Raw genomic sequence first — 17,958 nt, forward strand, 5'->3', positions numbered from 1 at the left:
AGTGGACTGCGATAGGCTGATGTGATTGATTGATTGAGATGATTATGGCACATTATATGGAAGAAGTTTTATATTATTATAGTTGTTTATCCACTACGAAATCGTAAGCAGTTCTAGTACACAGGCTATAAAAATAGTATATAAATCATGTTTTTTACGGTTTTTTAACTGCTCATAGATATAAGTATAATTGCAAATGTAACATAGTGTCAAATAGTATTGTCATGTCTATCATTTGTTGTCATAAATAAAATTTAATATGATCGTTACTTTCTTTGTACATTGTATTATTCATTTATTTTCTATTTTCTTGTAATTATTTATTGTTGTTTATGTGTATATTTATGAACGCTTCACGTTAGGTCTGATTGATTCAGCTTTACGGTTACATAAATAATTAATTAGTGCTTTTACAACCTCAAAACTAAACAATTATCAAATAACGTAATATGAGCTAATTTTCAAAAGTAGTCAAGTTTTTTACCGCCTTGTTAATAAAGACATACTTAAAAAAAAATTGTTTTTATAGGAATTACATTATATAAGACTTGAGAGGAATTAAACTGTTCCCAAACTACAGTAGAAACATCTGGAGATTTTATAAAGTTCAAATTTTGAATAAACCATTGAAAATTTCTTCTTTAAATAGGAAAATTGGGTTATTGTTTTACAACTACCCTCGAAAATAGGCCGATAAATAGCAGAGGGATTTGACGCTAAAATTTAAGTAACAAATACTAAAAAGCATTACTGGAACGTTCTTTTAAAAGACAAATTGTTCTATACTATTTTCACAGTATATCATAACAGCACTATAACATTGCGTGAAACATTGTTTGGGAAAAAAAAAATATAAATTTTTGTAAAGATCTTCGAAGTTATCTGTTTTTTTTTTTGGTATCTTTTTTTCTATTTTAAATTGATAACAAAATTTATTGCAAATAATACGTATTTAGGTATTTACACACGGTTTTGTTTCAATGTCAAATATGATTAATTGAAAAAAATACTATCAAGAATCTTGGGAAAAAATTGTTGTTTTGCGATTTTTTTTTGTCTATCTTCTCGCGTCTTTTTAGGGTTCCGTAACTCAAAAAGAAAAAACGGAATCCTTATAGGATCACATTGTTGTCCGTCTGTCTGTCAAGACCCTTTTTCTCAGGAATGCACGGAGATATCAAGCTGAAATTCATATCAAATTCTCAGGTCTACTGTCCCTGAGAGCTATGAAAAAATCAAACTTCTAAGCCAGCGTGATCAAAATATACAGCCGTTTATGCTGCAAACTTTCGAAATTCACAACGTAATCAAAACCGGGAAATTTGGTAAGAAGCAACTTCTTATAGTACATACAGATAAAGGAAAAATTGCGAAAAGCATAAATTTCTAGTTACATCATATAATAAAAATATTTTTAATAATTTTTGTACGGAACCCTCGGTGCGCGAGTCCGACTCGCACTTGGCCGATTTTTTATCTGTTATGAGCTAATCTGTTTTGATACCGTATCTGCATTTTAATTCAAAAAATTACATTCCGATAAATGGTCAAGATTTTAGTATCTAACCGACTTCAATTTTTTTTTTTGCATTTTGATATAGCCGTAATAATGCATAAGTATTTCAATAGTCAATAAAAATTTAAGTCGGTATTTTTTGTTCGTTTGCGAGCGAACACAATAATTATGCCACCTATTTAAATAACGTAATTGTATTCAGCTGTTCATATAATACAGATAAATTATAGTATCTTGCTATGGGTTAGGAAATGTGACCGAGTATTGACGATGTAGTTTGGTCCGTTTCATATTGCTATTCCTCGAAAAAAAAAAAAATGAGATTTCGTGAAATAATATTTAAAATAATATCATTTTAAGGTAGGTAACAGATATTGGGACGAGATGAGATGAAGAGTGGGAGAAAAAAGTAACAGTTTATGAATTATTACAGGTATTCTGTTATAAATTTCCACCGAAAAAGTAGCCTCGGTATTTACCCTTTTGAGTTATCTAACACGAAAAGGATTTTTCAACCATTATAATATAACTTCTTTGATTTATTACGTTTTTAAATGCCCGACGTTTCGGATACTTTACAGCAAACATGGTCACGGGAGGATAACATCCGAAAAATTTGTTTCATTATAATGAAAGAAATTCACCGTAAACATAAGAAAAAAATAGAATTTTTCAATTTTAACCAGTAGTTCCTAAGATTAGCGTGTTTGACAGTGTTAGTCAGATATAACGCTAAAAAGAGTGAAAATAAACAAACAAACATACTCTATAGCTTTATAATATTGGTATACACACACACATATATATAGTGTAGATTAGCACAAAAGTAGTGAGGATAAAATATGTTTACCTTCAGACAGGACAAGTGTCCGTTCGCTTGCTTCAAGTACTGCGCTATGATGCCGCTGGGCAGCGGACACTGATCGTCTCGGATGTGGACGACCGTTACCAGCGCTACCTGGATCGAGAAAATTATATTTGTTGAAAATTTGTTGTTTCCAATTTTTATCTTTTGTATTGAGTGTTATTATGTTTTTTATAGTATGTACTAGCTGACCCGGCAAACGTTGTCATGCCGCTAAACGCTATTTAAAAATAGGGGTTGATGGTAGAGGGTTGAAAATTTAGGGTTGTATGTATTTTTTAATGTTGTATCATAAAAAAATAGAAATTAAAAATTTTGTCTAAAAAAAAAAAAAAAAAATTAGGGGTGGACTACCCCTAAAATTTAGGGGGATGAAAAATAGATGTTGGCCGATTCTCATAGATACCGGATAAGCACAAAAAATTTCATCAAAATCGGTCAAGCCGTTTCGGAGGAGTATGGCAACGAAAACTGTGTCACGAGAATTTTATATATTAGATATCATTATAATTTTATGTTTGAGAATTTTTTTACCGACTTCCAAAAAAGGAGGTTTCCAATTCGATTGTATTTTCTTTTTTACGTTACCTCAGAACTTCTTTCTCGGTGGACCGACTTCGATGATTTTTGTTTAATCGAAAGCTTGATGCTTGTCATGTGGTCACATTTAATTTGATCGAGATATGATGACTACTTTTTGAATAATCATCGCGTATTTACTCGGCTATTTTTTCGTCTATCTACGTTGTGTTACTTGTCGATGTAATTGTAGTGGGTTTTTTTCGTTTGCGAGCAACACAATTATTTATTGATTGAATCATTTATTAACCTGAAACTGTTATTTTTAATTGTTTCCTGTTTATTTTTTATTTTTAGCGACGTGTTAATTGCTGTTAGCTGTTAGTGATACATTATAATTCTAATTGTCCTTTATGGCGCCAATGTTCATATAATATTATTTATGATTTTACTATAATTTAATTTAGTTATTGATAGTTAAGTCAACTAATAAATTTTAATAGCGTCACTCCATGAGCCATTCTGTTGAGCATGAGCTTCGTTTAGACGATTTTCCGAATTAGTCATCGCTGACTAATTTAAATCAATATGCAATACAGCAATAAGATTGACCATTTAAATAAATTTATAATTAATTAATATTGTTTTACATATGCCAGTGGTCAAATAACCGCATATCGAATCTCTGTTATCAAGTACTAGAGACATAGGGTAAGGATGGACGAGTTAATAATATGAGACAGGTGTATGATGAAAAACAGTAAAAATAATATAAAATAAAACTTTTTAAGAAAGAAATATCTTAAAATCTACTTTTTTAGACGGTCGGCTTTTCTTGAGCAAGATATGTCTTTATGTGCCCTATTTTAAAAGATTATTCAAATCATATTTATAGACTAAGTCATATCAGGTACGGTGGGGAGATTCACAAGGACTGCACAAATACCTAGACCACGGCAAACACCTGTACGGCCAATACAAATGTTTCTCATGTGCGGGGATCGAACCCACAACCGCCAGTGCAACACGGAAAGCATGTTAAGCCGTCGGTCCCGGATGTTATCATGTACACTTGATATCGATCGTTACTCATAGTTGGGAATATATCCGCCAACCCGCATTGGAGCAGCGTGGTGAATTAAGTTCTGATCCTTCTCCTACACGGGGAAAGAGGTCTATGCCCAGCAGTGGGATATGACAGGCTAAAGCGTTATATTAGGCATCTCTACAATATCTCAAGGAAGTCGTAACATGACACGACTTGAATTTGACATTGCCCCATTGGTCTTTTAGTTCCAATTAGATATAATTACATTAATGTAGTCATTATTATATTACCGTGTCATCCGGCCTGAGCTCCGCTGTGTCTCGCTGGTCGCGGGCTAGGATCACGACCAGCGGGTAGCGGGATCGAGGCGGGGGACCTAACTGTAGGGGCTCCGATGATAACTTCATTTCTTTCTCGTCGTGAGAACTGCTTCTGTAACAAGAGTTAGATTATTTTTAACTGTATCAATTTAGGTTTAAGATTTGATAATATTTATTTACTTTAATTATTATTTATTTACAATGATCGTTATTGTAAGTAAATATATGCGAAGAAGCGAAACAGACATGTTTACGTACTCAGAGAATGGTGGAGGAACCCACAATGAAAAGTTCTACACGTTAGGAAGCATCTTTAAAAATTTATTATATTATAAAGGGAATCGAATCAGCAACAGTCGGTCTTTATAAAAACTATCGCAAAACGCGCGAGAATTGTCATCGAATCTTTAAGTATCGTAAAAGGTTTTATAACCTTATAATCGTCTTAAACAAACTGAGTTGCGAGAGGAGAAGATATACAAAAAACAAAATAATAATAATAATAATAATAATAATAACTGCGAGATACAAAGTAGAGTTGGTCGCCAAGAATGCTTGCCGGCAGATTACTGTAGAAGGCAAAATCACATTTTCACATATAATTATAGTGTTAGCAACTACGGAAGTTTACAAAGTAGTCATAATAAGCAAGTTACAAGTAAGTTTATCTGAGGTAGCACACAGTAGGAAATTTCCTGGTGAAAATATGGAGCAGCCTGACGTGGGTAGTAAGTACCTCGACCTTACAGAAGGTCGCAGTTAAAGCTGTTTTTAAGCAGTGTTGTGTTAGGGAATTGGGGATAGAGTTTTCAACGCGCTTGCGTTGGTTCTGGTGTTGCAGACGTCTATAAACTAACATAGTTATATATTTAAAAAAAAAAACCCATAAAACTCACATTTCAAACAACCCATAAAATAATTAAATTATAAGACATTACTTTGTCTCAGACACGGCAGGTTATCCTTTTATGAAATTATGTTTAACCCAGTAACACGTCAAGCCTCTCGTAACTAAAGGTTCTCCCGCTCATGAATACCGCTGCTCAAATCTTCACTGCGTCATATCGTTTTGCTCCTAAATGTACTTACTTCTACACATTTGTTATTAAGTAATAAAATGTTTCTTATTTTATTTATTAATTTAACTGAGGTAGGGCACAGCAGGAATTTCCTGCTCAAAATATGGAGCAGCCCGACTGGGGTAGTACCTCGACCTTACAGAAGATCACAGCTAAATAATACTGTTTTCAAGCAGTATTGTGTTCCTGTTGGTGAGTAAGGTGACCAGAGCTCCTGGGGGGATTGGGGATTGGGTCGGCAACGCGCTTGCGATGCTTCTGGTGTTGCAGGCGTCTATAAGCTACGGTAATCGCTTACCATCAGGTGAGCCGTACGCTTGTTTGCCGACCTAGTGACATACAAAAAAAAAAAATTTTTTTTGGGAGGAACAACAGTTGAGAAATAGAATGTACAAAATGATATAGAAATAAAAAAGCTACCACTAGTTCCCCACTGGTAGTCACAGAATAAGGAAGTATAAAAAAGAAAACTTACGCTACATATTAGCCGTAGTAACAAGAACACGTATAGATTACAAAATGTGGTTTATGATTTTAAGTAAATAAAACGACTGAAGTAAAACTTCTGCACAATAGGCCTGCACTGTGTCTTAGATATATAAAACGTAACTAGCTATAAGAGAAAGAAAGAAAATGTGTGCTCGCATCTTTCTCTCTAGCTCCGTTCGCCTTGCCCGATCACACTTTTCGTAACGCTCTCGTCAAGCATCCACCATCTTATTCCCCAAGTCAAGCGTGCGTAAAGAAGTTTTACTTCAATAAATATGTTAAACCTATAGATACATTGGTCTATTCCTAATTACGCAGCACAATGTCTGTGCTTTACACAAACAGACGACTGATAAATATACTTTTTTAAATAAATTTACCCATAAATAATACACATATACATCCATACTTGGAGGCTAGACTCTACCCATAACCCCTGTCGCAGAAAGCACTACAAACTGCGCCAGGTTAGTCAAAATAAATGTACAATTGTTTGCTAAGAGCGGGGATTGAACCCGCGACCTCCAGCGCAACGGTCAATGTGACCGCTGCGCAAACTTGTCGTCAAATAATTATAATATAGGTGTTCGACCCCTAACTACGTTCCTTCAAATGGAGGGTTCTGTAGGTGCAATAGATCACGTATCGCGTAAAAAAAATTCTAGACATTTTTTAAATTTGACGTCGTTTTAATAATCGAGCTACTTCGATAGACTCGTTCTGCATAATACCTTTCTTGAGCACATAAACACGCCTTTAAAAGGTAAATTTTTACTAACTAACGAATACATCTAAAAAACTGCGTAATGGAAAGAGTTCTTTTCGTCGTAGAATGCTATTATTTTTTATCTTCGTAAATAAAAATTATTGTTAATAAGCGCATAACTCGAGAATGGCTCGACCGATTCGGCTAATTTATTTTTTGTACGTTCCTTAAGACCCTCGGTAGATTTTAATAACAAAAAAAAAAAAAAACAAAAAAAAAAATTAAAAATTAAAGTCATCACTCGGAAAACATTACATTTATTTTACAATTAACTATTGACAGAACGAAGTCTGTTCGGGCAGCTAGTTGTATAATATAGCCGTGCTTACACGCTCATTGGACGATTATGAAGAAGTACCTTGCCTGAGTAGCTCGTATATTAAGATTAGTAAAATTTAAATAATAATTGTGTTTGCTCGGAAACAAAAAAAACCGACTTCAATTCATCAACATCGACAAGTAATACAACGTAGGTAGACGAAAAAACAGTCAAATAAAAACGCGTTATCAAATATTACTCCAAAAGTAGTAATCAGATCTCGATCAAATTTAAAGCACATGACAAGCATTAACTTTCGATTAAAGTAAGAATCATTAAAATCGGTAAACCCAGTGAAAAGTAATGCGGTATAATACAACGTAGATCGACGAAAAAATATTCAAGTAAATAGGCATTATTAGATATAACTCGAAAAGTACTTGTCAGATCTCAATTAAATTTAAACTTCTAACTATTTAAACGTGTATTTTGTAATGTAATTACAAAAAATACAACCGAATTGAGAACCTTCCCCTTTTTTGGAAATCGTTTAAAAGGTCTAGGATTTTTTTTCACGTGGAACTTGATCTGTTAGAACCCCATACTTAAGGAACGTAGTAGTCGAACAGACCTTATAATCTCTGACCCTACATTGTAACATTTTAACCAAATCATTAACTCTTCGCATTATTCATTAAAATTTGAATGTTAAATTTGAGTGTACAATGAATTTAAACGGAAACTCAATTGCCCCTAATGCGTTCCCTGCCCTTTGTCAACCATTTTGCTATACAAGAAATGTGACGCAACTTTTGTTTAAATATCTATTTTATTTATTTATAACCGCTCTGGGTACTGGTGCGAGTAGTCGTCTATAGCACTGACGGTTTGTGGCTTCGATTCTCGCTCGGGATCGATATTTGTATTTATATTTGTTTCTGGTTTGATGTCTGTCCGTGTGACCCTACCGAGCCTCGGAGAGCATGTTAAGCCGTCGGTCCCGGTTGTTATCATAAATACCTGATAGCGATCGTTAGGAGTAGCAAAACATATCCGCCAACCTTCACTGGAGCAGCGTGCATAACATTCATGTATTAAAATCTGGCCTTATACGGACAGTTTCAATATTCTATCGATCTCTAAATTCTCTTACTAAAGATAACATTTTGAAGTAAACTACATACGAATTGTGTCAAAATCTATCGCTAGTAAGCATAGTTGTGTTTGCAGGCAAACGAAGAAAAACCGACTTTAATTATATCGACAAGCAATACACGTAGGTAGACGAAAAAATAGTCAAGTAAATACGCATTATCAAAGATTACTCCAAAAGTTGTAATCAGATCTCGATGAAATTTAAATGTGACCACGTGATAAACATCGGCTTTCGATTAAATTAAAAATCATTAAAATCGGCACAACCTGTAAAAAGTAATGAGGATTTTTGAAAGTTTCCCTCTATTTCTCTGGGATCCTATCATCAGATCCTGGTTTCCTTATTATGGTAGCAAACTAGGGATATCTTCTTTCCAACACAAAAAGAATTATTAAAATCGGTTCATAAACGACGGAGTTATCCCCGAACATACATTAAAAAATATATGTATATATATATATATTACGGTCGAATTGAGTAACCTCATTTTTTTGAAGTCGGTTAAAAATTACAGAGAGACATTATTGCCGATAACATTTTTTTTAATAAATAAATAAACACTACACTCAATGACCCCAGTAGGATTTTCTCCTTTGTCGGAGGTCAAGAAATATGTGTTGTCAACCCCAAGAAACTTAAAAACAGCAGCTCACCAATAAAAAAACAGGAGAACACAGTAAGTAAAAGGTAGATTTCATACTTTCCCCCTATAATTAAAATATTTTTTTAGTTATCAGGACTTTTATTAGTAATCAGGACTCACATAAATTGTGATATTTTATTGATCACAATAAAATAAAAACAAAAATCAAAGTAACATTGTTTTCCACTTTCATCCTCAATTGCCCCATATTTAGTATTTACAGACTTTTCATTATCCTTCTAAAATGATACATATAATTGTTAAATTTCTTTAGTGCCTTTTTGTGCCTTTAAATTAGTTGCAATCAGTTATTTAGGATTTAACCGATTGCTACTCATTTAAAGATTTAATGTGTAAGGTCGATATTTTTATACGTAATTTAGTTTTCATATTATTTATAGTAGAAAATAATCTTTCCACGGTGGCGCTGCCAGTAAGCACAAAAGTTTTTTCAGCAATTCACACAATTCACACAAAGGTTTAGCATTTGTGAATGCTTGAAATTTTGAGTTTTGAAATATCCTAAAAATATATTTTGGAGAATTTTGTACATGGTTAATTTTGTACATGATTTCCCCGTGTATAAAATATGAATGTAAATCACATAAGAGTGGTTGGGAATTTCCTCGAATCCCGACAAGAGTAGATTCTGCCATCTGGTATCATTGTGTATTATTATTTAGTGGTCATCAAAATATATTAGATAGTGATAACGCTGAACGCTAATTGAAAAACAGTAAAAATTAGGAATGAAATAGAAAACAGGGGCAACAATGTAAAAACAGCAAATCTAATTCAAAATTCAAAATAGTTTATTGATAATAATTGTTTTAACAAACAAGTCGCAAGGGCCCCTGTACTGGGTGGTGTCCCGTATTACTTGGTACCCCGCTCATCCACCAAGTTGTTGTCCATAATGTTAAAACAGTAGGGTTGGTAACACTGCTGAAAACACACACATTATACAAACACAAATGCTCAGACCACAATTAACAAATATCTATATGGCCAAAACAAATGTTTATCATGTGCGGAGATTGAATCCGCGACCGCTAGCGCAACATACAGTGCTGTGACAGCTGCACATAACGCTCGTCGTTTAAACTAAATAGAAAAGGTGATTTTGTCGTCAAGAGATTGATCGATGCGGTCGAGATTACAATCTTCGTAAAATATTGAAGGTATATTACAAATAGTAGTAGTTTACTTGTGATAACTCGGTAAACAACAGAACATCGATCTTAGTTTATGTTTATTTTTCAACAAATACTACGTTCCACTGTGACATTGATTGACGGAACGTGAAAAAACATGTTTCTATTGAAACGTTAGGTCAAAGTTTTACTCGTAAAATATATATTTCACTAGTTCTGACAGTGCTGAAAAAAATGAAATTTTAAGATAATCTAATCGTTTAAGAGCACAAAGTATTATTTGGCTATAATTATTTTAAGGTTTAGGTGATTCCCCAATTTTGAGGTCTTGGGGGATCGGACGTAGCGTCGGTAACGTTCTTGCGATGCTTCTGGTGTTGAAGGTGTGATAGTCTACGGTAAAGGCTTACCATCAGGTAAGTCCAAAAAAAAATTGCGATGCTATAAAATTTTGAGCAGGTTATTTCCTACTATGCCTACCTCTATAACGTTGATCTATCTATATAAACTTTCGCATTTACCGTAAGTATTACATTAAGTAACATTGACGAAGCTGGCTAGTGAGATTAACATAATCAACGCAAAAAAAAATTATTATTACATAAAAACGTAATATTGATTCGCATCGTTTCCACGCGATCGAAGCCGACGTTGTTTGGAAACCCACTGCCACAGTTGCGAAACAATAGCGACACGAGTCAATGGCATCGGATGTTTGTGTTTGTTGTTTAACGATGATTGATTCAATAAATCAGGTGACTGGGCGAATAAGTGTATGTATCTTTTCCTGTCTACTGAAATGTGTAATAACTTCGCCCTATTTTAGAACGCTTTTAGATATTTTTTTTAAAGAAGACTTCCAGGGTAGCTTTCCGAGTAGAATTTTTTTCGTCTTCCTTATAAGGACCGGACCAGGTATGCCTGATCAGGACTCGTTTTCCTGATCAGGTCATACCTGATCTGGACCGGATCAGGTTTTCCTAGTCAGGTCCTTGATTGCTTGATCCAAATCGAGTATGCCCAGTGTGGTCCTTTTAAATAAAACACGAGTCTTGACAAAATTCTTTGTTAAAAAACTTGGTTATCTGCAACGTTGGTTTACAGATGATAGTTTAACGTGACAACCGTCATAACAAAACATCTCCTCGGATGCATATGCCGATCAGATATTAGCGTAGGTGGCAAATGCTAGCGTGACCCCATCTCGCCCCACCCAGGCGGACGACTGCTCACACATGGTGGTTTTTAAGTCAGTAGGAGTCTGACATAGCCCTCTGGCACCCCGCGCCGGAGGGTATCCATGATGGATTTTCCCCACGTAAAAAAAGGGTAGGTTGGCATAGTAGTTACATTACTTTATATGAATGCTGTTTATGTGTAGCTTTTCTAGATCAGATAACTGAGGTAGGGCACAGCAGGAATTTCCTGCTCAAAATATGGAGCAGCCCGACTGGGGTAGTACCTCGACCTTACAGAAGACCACAGCTAAATAATACTGTTTTCAAGCAGTATTGTGTTCCTGTTGGTGAGTAAGGTGACCAGAGCTCCTGGGGGGATTGGGGATTGGGTCGGCAACGCGCTTGCGATGCTTCTGGTGTTGCAGGCGTCTATAAGCTACGGTAATCGCTTACCATCAGGTGAGCCGTACGCTTGTTTGCCGACCTAGTGCCATAAAAAAAAAAAAAAAAAAAAAAAAATCAGTCAAGGTCATCCTTATAAGAGTCGTTAATTAAGTTAATATTTAATACCATAATTCTGAGAGCGCGTAAGATCGCGTTTGTTTTAGTAGTTCTTGTAAGAGATGGCATTTGTCAACTTGAAATAAAGGAACCGCTGATGGTCATCTTTAGATCTTCTGCATCAATTCTCGACACTCGTGGTAGCTATGCTACCTTTTTTCCCTACTTAATCATTTCTTTAGCGCTGAGCTGTAGGTAACTGGCTGTCAACTGCCTAATGCCGTTTTAATACTCTTAGGACACAGACACCCATTAAGCACGTCCATGAAACATACAAATAGGTTCGCAGTTTCGCAATAAGACTAAATTTTGTAAACAAAAACCCTCATTTGATCTCTCCTCTAACTGACTTTGATTTGTCCAATTACCTTTTGTCGTATGAGCCGGAGTTTTACTTTTTTTTTTTAAAATATCTTTAAAATAAATCTTTATCTGTAGGTTTACAATCAAATTAAATATTACAAGGTTCAACAAACAAGTTTCTACAAGGTTCTATTTAGTTATTAGTCAATTTCGTACAATCATAGTCATGACTTTGTATTGGTGCATTTATCGGCTTGTTACGTTTTAATCGGAAGTGGAAACTGGTGTAATTATATATGCGTATGAGTTTTGTAAGTGGAGTGGGAAGTTGCAGTTCTATAGCCGGTGCATTTATATCGAACTATCCATGTCTTGCGGTTTTACCTGCGTAACTTTCGAACTCAGGAGTGTAGGGATAATAAACTATTATTTTTATGTCACTTTTTGACAGCAGAAATAGGAACTGCAACGCGCTTGCAGTGCTTCAGGTACTGACGGCGTCTACAAGCTACGGTGTAGTAATCACTTACAATCAAAGCAGATCGTTCGCTTAGTTTCTATCACAAAGGTATAAAAATAACGATTCCGCCTGTAACATCCCACTGCTGGGAATCGGCCCCTTCCTCCATGTAGGAGAAGGATTAGATCATAATTCATAAAAATTACACGAGCAAAAACTAATCATGACCATATAAATAAGAGATGACATATTTTAATTATTTCCTGTATTTTACTTTGTGTTATATTTTTAATAATATCTTATTTTATTGAGTTGTATATCGTTTTCAGTTCGAATTAGTGTTCGATATTTACATTATGTGCTCATTAGCATAAATTATTCATACATATATTTAACTTTTGTTGCATATTTAAGCCACTTGGGAATTAATTTGTTAAAGATTCATTTAATTTGGTAATTTACATTTGAATATGTCATGTTTTCAACACTGACCACGGTCAAGTACGCAATGACAGGTCAAGTGCAACCTGCATCGGACAGAACGTAAAAGGTTCAGTTACACTAAAAAATGTATTGTATCAATGTATGTATGTACCTATATGACCATGACTATATATGTATTATAATTTGTATACCTATGCCGACCATGTCCTTAGACCCAAAGTTGCCTGGAAGGTTTTTAGGGATAACTCCGCCGATTGAATCTTATGATACTTTTTATATTCGATGTAATATTTTTTTGTGCAATAATTAATAAACGTCGTAATGGCGACCAGATTACATGCCACTTCCGATTACATTGCCTGAGTTATAGCTCGTGAGACGTAAATAGCGAAATTAAATAATAGGAATTGTGGAATATTACCCTTAGGGTACGGAAAATTAAAAAACAGAAATCTAAATATATTATTTAGATTTCTGTGTAAAAAACAAATCTCTCGAGACTGGATGTCGATATGTTTCGTGATTCTTTATATCTTGGCTTGTCTTTTGTTTTATGTTTGCGTGTATATTTTGTTACGGGTTTTCGTCTATTGTTATTATTACCTAAATAAATAAAAAGGCATTTTTAAATGTATTGGTAAGCGAGAATGAACCAATGCTTGCCGATTTTTTTTTTAGTCTAATACTTCGAAACAAGTTTCTTATGGAATAAAAATATAAGGAAAAAAAAACGAGCGTGCTTTAAACCACTCGACTGAAGTAAAACTTCTTTAGCTCCATCTAACTTATATCACCATCTCAACTTCCGTTCGCCCCGCCCGATCACACTTTTCGTAACGCTGTCGTCACGCATTCATCAGCTTACACCCCAAGTTAAGCCTGCGTAAAGACGTTTAACTTCAATACTATAACAAATAATTTTCACTTATACCGCAAATCTTCGGAGAAATTGTTAAAATTTCAGAAAAGGTAAGTAAAATTATCTAAAGTTCGAACATTTGATATTTCAGGCATTGGCAGATGGGACAAAGTCTGTCGGGATGGTTAGTAACAAGAACAAAGTCAAGAAAAAACAATTCTATTATCCAATACTTATTATTCCACAAAAAGAAAGACAAATATTTACCAAAGTCGTTCAATAGAGATTGCTTTACTTCTGAATATACAAACAAAATTATACAAACTCCCCGATGTACAAAGTCAATTATATTTGTGTAGTTTGGTTTGCCGTGTTCCACAATCTGATCCGACTATTACCGAGCAAGGACGAAAAAATAATCGATAGCGTTCGACATACTAGCTATACCCGTGCGAATAATTCGCACTAAATCTAATATATAAAATTCTCGTGTCGCGGTTTTTGTAGTTATAACTCCTTCGAAACGGCATGACCGATTCTCATGAAATTTTGTGTGCATATTGTGTAGGTCTGAGAATCGAACAACATCTATTTTTCATCCCCCTAAATGTTAAGGGTAGTCCACCCCTATTTTTTTTTAATTTTTAGATAAATTATGTATTCTTTATTTTATTATGATTTGGCATTGAAAAATACATATAACCCTAAATTTTCACCTTTCTACCACCAACCCCTATTTTTAGATAGCGTTTAGCGGCAAGACAACGTTTGCCGAGTCAGCTAGTAAGTATAACAATTATCACTTTACAAATTACAAAATTACAAAAAAGTATTTATACCTGAGTTGATTTGAAAGTGAACAAAAAATTTGCCGACTGTCAATCATTTTGACGTTGTTTCAATCAAAATTAAAGCCTACGTGACATTGGCGAAATCATCTGTGCTCATTTGGCACTATTGAAAGCCATTAACCCTAAATAAGAAGAAAAAGAAAATTAAAGCCGTCATATATATTATTTTAATAATTAATTAATTAACAAAAACAAAAGCAATAATATTTTTTTTAGTTGTTGATGCCGGTAGAGCAAGCAATTATCTATAAAATGATATGTAATTTATGTGGAGTAATAATTTGGAGATTTTTTCTAATAAGGGAGGCAAACATCTAACTTTAGCGTATATATATGATACACCTATATATTGTAAGCATTTAAATTTGCAATTTTGACAATTATCAAAATATTGGATTTTGTGTCGATATTAGGTATTCTTATTGTTTATTCGTTTAATACCGGAACAGTACAGAGATGGTACGATTTACGATTAGTCCAGTCGCTATCTTTGTTGTCTGTTTTGCAGGGTAGTTACACAATAAATACTGTTATCATTTAACTTTATGCTTCTTTTAATTTTATAAGATTGCATTGTTCTTAGTGTGATTAGTATTATTTGTTGAAGTACCGGAAGAGCATAAAGACGGAGACACCGTTTGCAGTATAGTTAAAACTAATTTTCTGATTGGTCAGTCGCCATCTTTGTCATGTATTGGCGGAATTGTTGTTCTATAAATATGATAATTTGTAAGTCAAGAAGCAGTTATTGTTTAATTATTGTGTGGCTAACGTAACGATAAGTTATTGTGAATAAATAATTATAGATTTGAAGTGAGAAATAAGTGTTTCTTTGAGTGTTCTCAGTCATGTTCTACAATATTGAAAGCTATTAAACAAATAATGAATTGAAATGAAAATATTGATTTAACCATAAGGTGATGACTACACACACTTGACGAACGACAAAAAAAATTAAATTCATTCTTAAAAAATGTCAGCCAAAAATAATTTATATGTAAGCATTAGAGATATTACACACTAAGGTAATATATCTAGTATTATCCAGCAACCTTCGTTCTCTGAACATATCTCGTGAGGTGACTGACTGGTTCCAATGTTACTTGCATGGTCGTCAGCAACGCATACATGTGGAGGGATACTCCTCTAATTATTTATTGTACAATTAATGCTGGCGTACCGCAAGGTGGAGTTTTATTACCTGTATTATTTTCTCTTTTTATTTCCTCTATCACTAAGCACATTAACTCTCTCTACCATTTATATGCGGACGATCTTCAAATCTACTTGTTCTCTTTGTCACCTGTCTAAATGTATTAATATACTGAACGAGGATCTTATGAGTATACAAAATTGGAGTAAATCATTCGGTTTGAAAATCAATTCTTCAAAAACGCAAGTTATTGTCATCTTTAGCCAGAAATTAATATCACGCATTAGCTGGTCACAGCCTCCGTCAGTGATTGTTCACGAAATATGTATTCCGATAAGTGATGAAGTAAAAAATCTTGATATCATTTTTGACAAACACCTATCGCGGTTTATTAGATTTTTCAAATGTCCGACGTTTCGGATACTTTACAGCAACTATGGTCACGGGGGGACTCTCACTTTTACACACACTATGTTTTACTAGAACTGTTGCAAATAAATGAAAAATCCGATTTTTAACTTCCTAGTTATTGAAGTTTTTGAGTGTGCGTGCGTAAATGTGTGTTTCTTTGTTTGATTGAATTGAAATTGAAAATTAGTTCCGTTGTGTAATAGTTATAAATTTAAATGTAATGAAATTCAAATGAAATGTTAATAAGTACTATTTATTAAGATCAGTGTTATTTCAATTGGTTGATGGAGTAAGTGTATATACGTATAGTTAACTGTAATTTTATATTTTCATTGCAGTCATTAATATATTATTGTTAGTTTATTATTAGTTTACAATTATTAATTTTTATTTTTCTTGAATAAATTACATTACATTGCAATTATTAATTAAAAATTAAATAAATAATAAAAATGCATAAAAAGACAAAAACGTAAAAGGTTAAGAATCTTTAATCTTAAAATATTATTTTTGTAGTTTTCTCCATTTTCATCAAATCCTGAATTAATGAAAATATGCTAACTCTTACTACTGAGTAACTTATAGCCAGCTCTTGTGACGAATCTGACGAAATACGAAAAGATTCGATTCGAGAAGACAGAACCTCACAAACACGTTTTCGTAGTCGGTTAAAAAATAATTGTGTTTGCTCGCAAACGAAAAAAAAACCGACTTCAATTACATCGACGAGTAATACAACGTAGATCGACGAAAAAATAATCAAGTAACCACGCGTTATCAAAGATTACTCAAAAAGTAGTTATCAGATCTCAATGAAATTTATATGTGACCACATGACAAACATCAGCTTTCAATTAAATTAAAAATTATTAAAATCGGTACACCCAGTAAAAAGTTATTGCAGATTTTCGAGAGTTTCCCTCGATTTCTCTGGGATCCCATCATCAGATCCTAGTTTCCTTATCACGGTACCAAACTAGGGATATCTCCTTTCCAACAAAAAAAGAATTATCAAAATCGGTACATCCAGTAGAAGATTATGCGGTATAATACAACGTAGGTCGACGAAAAAAGCGTCAAGTAAAAACGCATTATTAGATATAGCTCGAAAAGTAGTTGTTAGATCTCAAATAAATTTAAATGGGACCAATTGGCACACACCACCTTTCGATTAAAAGAAAATTTGTCGAAATCGCTCCACCCAGTCAAAAGTTCTGATGTAACATACATAAAAAAAAATACAGTCGAATTGAGAACCTCCTCCTTTTTTGGAAGTCGGTTAAAAAAGACGAACTCCACTGCGTAAAATTTTAATAATGAGGTTTGCAATATAATTCCGAAGCTGGGAGTCATAAGTCATGACATAGTTTTAAAATATATAATCAAATAGCGTCCCGCGGTCACTTAGTTTCTAGACGAGTACCTACTAATTCTATTGTGAAACATTTATTTACACAGTGTTTATAGCTTACGCGTGATTGAATCATTGATGAACAATTAATAATATTTCGTACGCATGTACACCAATCGTGTTGTAAGCTCAACACGATTGGGAAGTCCAACGACACTAAACAGCGTGTCATTCAGATTGCCCTTGGAATGTTATTGGCGAAATCTAATGGGATTGTTAACTTGATTCGTTTCTAGCTTACAAACTTTGTAACGACATACTGTATTTCTAAATATTTGTTTTCTTTTATACCTTATCCTGACAATAACGAACTCAAAAAAAGAAGGAATTATCCAATTTGTACTAGGTATACATATATTGTACAGTCGTTTGGAATTTACGCGTATTTAGTTGTATATTTCTGCGTTTCATTTTTATTTATCTAGATTTGAATGCTATACTGATCGTAAACGCCAGAAAAAGTGTGTATTAGATTCGCAACTGAAGTTCATACAATAATTTATTAAAACAAAA

At 33.8% G+C, this 17,958-nt stretch overlaps 1 protein-coding gene across 1 annotated transcript in view; it reads right to left on the bottom strand.

Annotated features, from left to right (window-relative positions):
* LOC123662184 (cell growth regulator with RING finger domain protein 1-like) overlaps positions 1-17,958 on the bottom strand; it is a 67,946-nt gene that overhangs the window by 13,712 nt on the left and 36,276 nt on the right. Inside the window, exons 4-5 of the mRNA XM_045597068.1 lie at positions 4,239-4,380; positions 2,367-2,474 (exon numbers count right to left, since the gene is read on the bottom strand). Coding sequence (XP_045453024.1) covers positions 2,367-2,474; positions 4,239-4,380 — 250 coding nt within the window. The remainder of the gene's footprint in view (positions 1-2,366; positions 2,475-4,238; positions 4,381-17,958) is intronic.

The sequence above is a fragment of the Melitaea cinxia genome, chromosome 18 (genome assembly GCF_905220565.1).
Source record: "Melitaea cinxia chromosome 18, ilMelCinx1.1, whole genome shotgun sequence".
NCBI classification, from domain to species: domain Eukaryota; kingdom Metazoa; phylum Arthropoda; class Insecta; order Lepidoptera; family Nymphalidae; genus Melitaea; species Melitaea cinxia.